Genomic DNA, 4,731 nt, shown 5'->3' on the forward strand with positions numbered 1-4,731 from the left:
TACATAATTTAGTATATATTTTAAAGAAGAACAATATTATATAATTGGATGTTATTTTATTTTTAATTAAAAATTATTTAATTATATGATGATACATTATTTATATATTTAAATTGTATATAAAAAATATATACACATAATTTTATTATTTAAGTAATAGAAAAAGACTTCTAATGAATCTTCTTGGATGGACCCTCTTGCTTTGAAATCCGGACTCTAAATAAACCCAAAATTAATTTGAAAATGAAATAACAGAAAATTCACTAACAACAGCGTGTGAAACACGTTTTGATTTTCTTTGTTATTGTATGCTATAAATAGCTGTAGAGAAAAAAGCAAGGAGAGAAACTGAAGCAAAGAACAAATAAACAAAAAAGAAAAAATGGCGAGAACACCTTGCTGTGATAAAAATGGGCTAAAGAAGGGAACATGGACACCTGAAGAAGATAGAAAGCTAACGGCTTATGTAATTAGATATGGCTGTTGGAACTGGCGCCAACTTCCCAAGTATGCAGGTAATGAAGAGTGAGAAGGCCAGCCACTGAGAGACTTCATCTTTAGCTTAACGACAATGATTCTATTCTTAGGTTTTGTTCGTAAAATAATCTTTTCTTGTTTGAATTTTCAGGTTTATCAAGGTGTGGAAAGAGTTGCAGGCTGAGATGGATGAACTATTTGAGGCCAAACATCAAACGGGGGAATTATAGCAAGGAAGAAGACGACACCATCATAAGATTGCACGAGTCACTGGGAAATAGGTACTCTATCAACGGCCAATCCTTTCAAGATACAAATTTTCAAACTTCATAGTAATAAGAACATGTAGAGACATGCATATCAAGAGAAAATACATTCTTATAGGAATGAGGATCAATCACATGTAAACATTACCTTACGCTAAATAAGTCTTTTCTCAGTGCATTAAAACACTGTCGATTCTTATGAAAGCTTAGAGACTTCGAAACCATGAATAAACAACATAAGATTAAAGCCTTTACATCTGCAGAGCATGAACAAACATGCTACTGAATATTGCCCCAGCAAAAACTTGAAAAAAGACTCTAACATTTATGGGAGATGAGAAAGATGGCTAGTTCCACTAGTTCTTAATTTAATGTGTAACCAAAAGCTATTTTATGTGCATATACTGGACAAAGATAATTAATCTAATCCATTATCCCTTGATCATGTGCAGATGGGCGGCGATTGCAGCTCAGTTACCAGGAAGAACTGACAACGAGATTAAAAACCACTGGCACACAAACCTGAAGAAGCGGCTCAACCAAAATTCGAACTCAAGTAGTGATCAATCAAAAGAAAAATCGGAAGATCCGTCACACCATGAAACCAGCCAAGAGGGAGAATCAAAACTCAACAACGACCATCTAGATATAACAAGTCTCCAAATTCTTGAAAGCTCCTCGTCATCACCACTACCCTCCTCAAGTGATCAATTTTCCTCGATACCCTTAGATACCACAGGGGTAATCAGAAGCACAGAATCAATTGTGGAACATCATAAGGTTGATACTTTCTTTGAACCATATGCTGCACCGAGTAGTAATTTCTGGACTGAACCATTCTTGGCAGACAATTCCTACAATTTCAATATTTCCAATGATTTTCTGGTACCTTTTACGGACCCCGAATATGTACCTGTTCATTCTCCATTTTTCGATGGAGATATGTTATGCCCATTTATCTGAGTTGTATGAGCAAAATTAGAAATGAAATCAATATGAGTGATATATGAATAACTATGAGAATGTTAGTATGTCTAAATTAAGTTGTAATATTGGCTTGATCGTGGAATTGTAATAAAATACTCACTCTACTCTTAACATAACAAAAACACCATAAAAATTTAAAATTTTAAAAAACAAAAAAACATCTCGATTTTTACATGGTTCAACTAGATCAACCTACCTTCATCTGATCAAGTTCATCTCAAATCAAATCACTAGAGCAAATCACTAACTGTCAATTGCAAATTTGAAATTAAGTATACAAAGCAAACACTGTCTACTTACAAAATCATTTCCCAATTTTGCAATTGCTGAATTGTTGTGCTTGATTCTGAAATGATCCGAGCTTCCCAGTTGGCATGTTCAAGCTCCACTTGAACAATGAACTAAACTGCTTCCAGTTGCTAGTCATGAACTTCCTTTAAGGACTCGCTAAAGATGATATCCAGCAATCTGAATCATGAAGCTACCTGTTAATTAAGAGAAAGAACAAAAAGTAGTACAAACTGCAAATGTATCGAGGACTTAAGTAAAAAACTATCCAATTTTAGACCTAAACAGAAATAAATTATTCTTGTCTGCTTGCTTAGTACGAAGAGACAGGATTAAATACATAGTGCGTGGTTTGGTTTGGTTTGGTTCGTAAAATGATATGGTTTAGTTTGAATTAATAAATTTTTAAGAATAGATTTTTGTTTTATATATATATATATATATTGACATCGCAAAACTAAAACGAGGCCCTAGATAGTTTTAAAACCTAAGCTAATATTGACTTTTAAAACGAGGACCTAGATAGTTGAAAAGTAAAATTATACAAAGGTCATCTTAACCTAAGAAAAATGTAAATTTATTTTACATGTTTATATTAAATTTAAAAAATAATAATTTTATTAATTTTATTAAATAATATATATTTAGAAGTTAATAATTTTAATTTATTCAAACCATAATTGTTTTAGTTTAGTTGAAAAGTTTAAAAATTTTTAAACTGATTTTTAATTTGATTTGAGAAAACTCTATAAGCCTACCGTGTATACCCCTAAAAATAGTCATAGTTCGTATGCGGAGAGTCTTCTCTATATATACATATATGGCACTGACTCGCTATTGTGATGCCATAATGGACGCCCAACCTAATTAGAAATTGGGCTGGACTTTGCAACTCAATGACCCATAACCAGTTCTTTGTTTCTCTCTGCCAATCGTCTTCTTTAAATCGAGTGACATAGGGACATAGGATCCTAATGACGGTTGTCTGAAGCAGTGGATTATGCATGTGTGGCTGGAACTCCATCTATAAGGGAAAGATATGTATATCAACCCCAACTATTCTTGAGATCCCTTCACCACGTAACAGAAATGATTCAACAACTACAAGCAGCCAAACATGTACCAGAATGGTTGTAGAGCTGTAAACAACTGTGTGCTATTATTCTCTCATGCTCTAACGAAATGGACAATACGCGACACCCACCTCACTCTTCATCACGGACATTCTAATTTATGAAGTTTGGAGGTTTATCTCATCATTGTCGCCATAACAGTTATGGCGTCTTCCCCTATCGGACTTCATGTGACTTAACGTGCTTTGTATCAAAAACTCACCTCCAATGTTATCAATCTTTCTCTCTGTTTCTTGTCTCTTCCAATCTATATTTATTTCATGTAAGGTCATATTTATTTCTTGTTTCAGATAGTTAGCCAGAGGAAACAAGGCACAGATGATAAATTCCTGGGCCCTCTACCATATTATCTCATCAACATCCTCTTGTTTTAGATTCTGTGAATTCCTTTTTTTTAACCCAAAAAGAAAGCAAGACGAGGCATTAAATTCCGATGAAATTAAGAATTACCATTGACAAATTTATAAGGTAAGTAAATTTATGCACAATACTCTCTCCAAATGAAGGTCAAAATGACGATGTTTATTTAAAATTTTGTCAGTGCAATGCAATTGGACGACATAGAATGAAACACAGAAAACCATTTTCAGGATTCGTTTAAGATACAAGGAAGTGATTGCAAATATCAAAAGATGAAACGATAATTTATAACAATTGACCTACCGGTTAGCTTAGCTGGATATGTGGTACGAAGAAGACCCTTCTGAAGATAATCAAATCACTCTGCATGGTCCCAAGTACGCACCAGGTAATTCGTTGACTGGTTAGTCAAACTGCAATTTTATATTTTATTTAAAAAAATAAGGCCGAGGGACTTGTTCCCACCCAATATATGTTGTATTTTAAACTCTTTTTTTAATTTTTAAACAACTCAAATACCAACTTATAAATAGTTAAAGTTAATAATTTTAGAGATAAAATCATTATTTTATTTATAATATTAAAAATAAACTAAAATTTAATCTCATTTTCTCTCTAAATCTAAAAAACTAAAAATTTTTCACTAAGTCAATGTTTTGAAAAAATGACATTTTCCCCCTACGATTTAGTTTCTAAATCTCGGACACCAAATTTGACGTCATCGCAAGCTACGAATATCTTCTAATGTCTTCTCTCGCTCTGATAGTCAAGCTTCTCTCATTTGAAAGTTTGGACAACACTAATTAATGTCAGAAAACACTCCTAGCTTTGTCGGAAAGATAAAGATGAGATCTAACGAATATGAGATATCTCGTCTTCAACGAGGAAGACGATGTTTCATCTTTCCTGACAAAACATCATCTTCTCGTTGAGTTTAAAACTATCGGTTGGAGGGAGAGATGGTGAGAGAGTGACCGTCAAAGAAAGAGAAAGGAGATGCATTGGATAATGGAAAAAAAAAAAAAAAGGGAAATTTTAAAAACTAGGCAAAATTAAAGGGGTCTAAGCGAAATTGCCCAAAAAATTCAGGTTTAAGCAAAAATGCCCATGTTTTGTGAAATGACGAAACTGCCCCCATATATAAACACAGCAAATTTTCACTGTACAATTCAAAGAAAATTCGAATTTTTTCCACATCCCATGGCAATCCCACGGCGAAT

The 4,731-nt window shown here is 33.3% G+C and overlaps 1 protein-coding gene across 1 annotated transcript; it reads left to right on the forward strand.

The window, feature by feature from the left end:
• Positions 1–358: 358 nt before the first annotated feature.
• Positions 359–1,758, forward strand: LOC123196945 (transcription factor MYB14-like). The gene is made up of 3 exons (XM_044611101.1): positions 359–515; positions 629–758; positions 1,196–1,758. Exons 1-3 carry the CDS (start codon positions 383–385, stop codon positions 1,704–1,706), a joined length of 774 nt encoding a protein of 257 aa, XP_044467036.1. The 5' UTR covers positions 359–382; the 3' UTR covers positions 1,707–1,758.
• Positions 1,759–4,731: the final 2,973 nt, after the last annotated feature.

The sequence above is a fragment of the Mangifera indica genome, chromosome 14 (genome assembly GCF_011075055.1).
Source record: "Mangifera indica cultivar Alphonso chromosome 14, CATAS_Mindica_2.1, whole genome shotgun sequence".
Taxonomy (NCBI): Eukaryota; Viridiplantae; Streptophyta; class Magnoliopsida; order Sapindales; family Anacardiaceae; genus Mangifera; species Mangifera indica.

Coding starts and splice junctions, on each gene's coding strand:
- LOC123196945 (XM_044611101.1), top strand. CDS start 383: ATGGCGAGAACACCTTGCTGTGATAAAAATGGGCTAAAGAAGGGAACA. Junction 516..628: donor CCAACTTCCCAAGTATGCAG/GTAATGAAGAGT, acceptor TTGAATTTTCAG/GTTTATCAAGGTGTGGAAAG. Junction 759..1,195: donor CACGAGTCACTGGGAAATAG/GTACTCTATCAA, acceptor GATCATGTGCAG/ATGGGCGGCGATTGCAGCTC.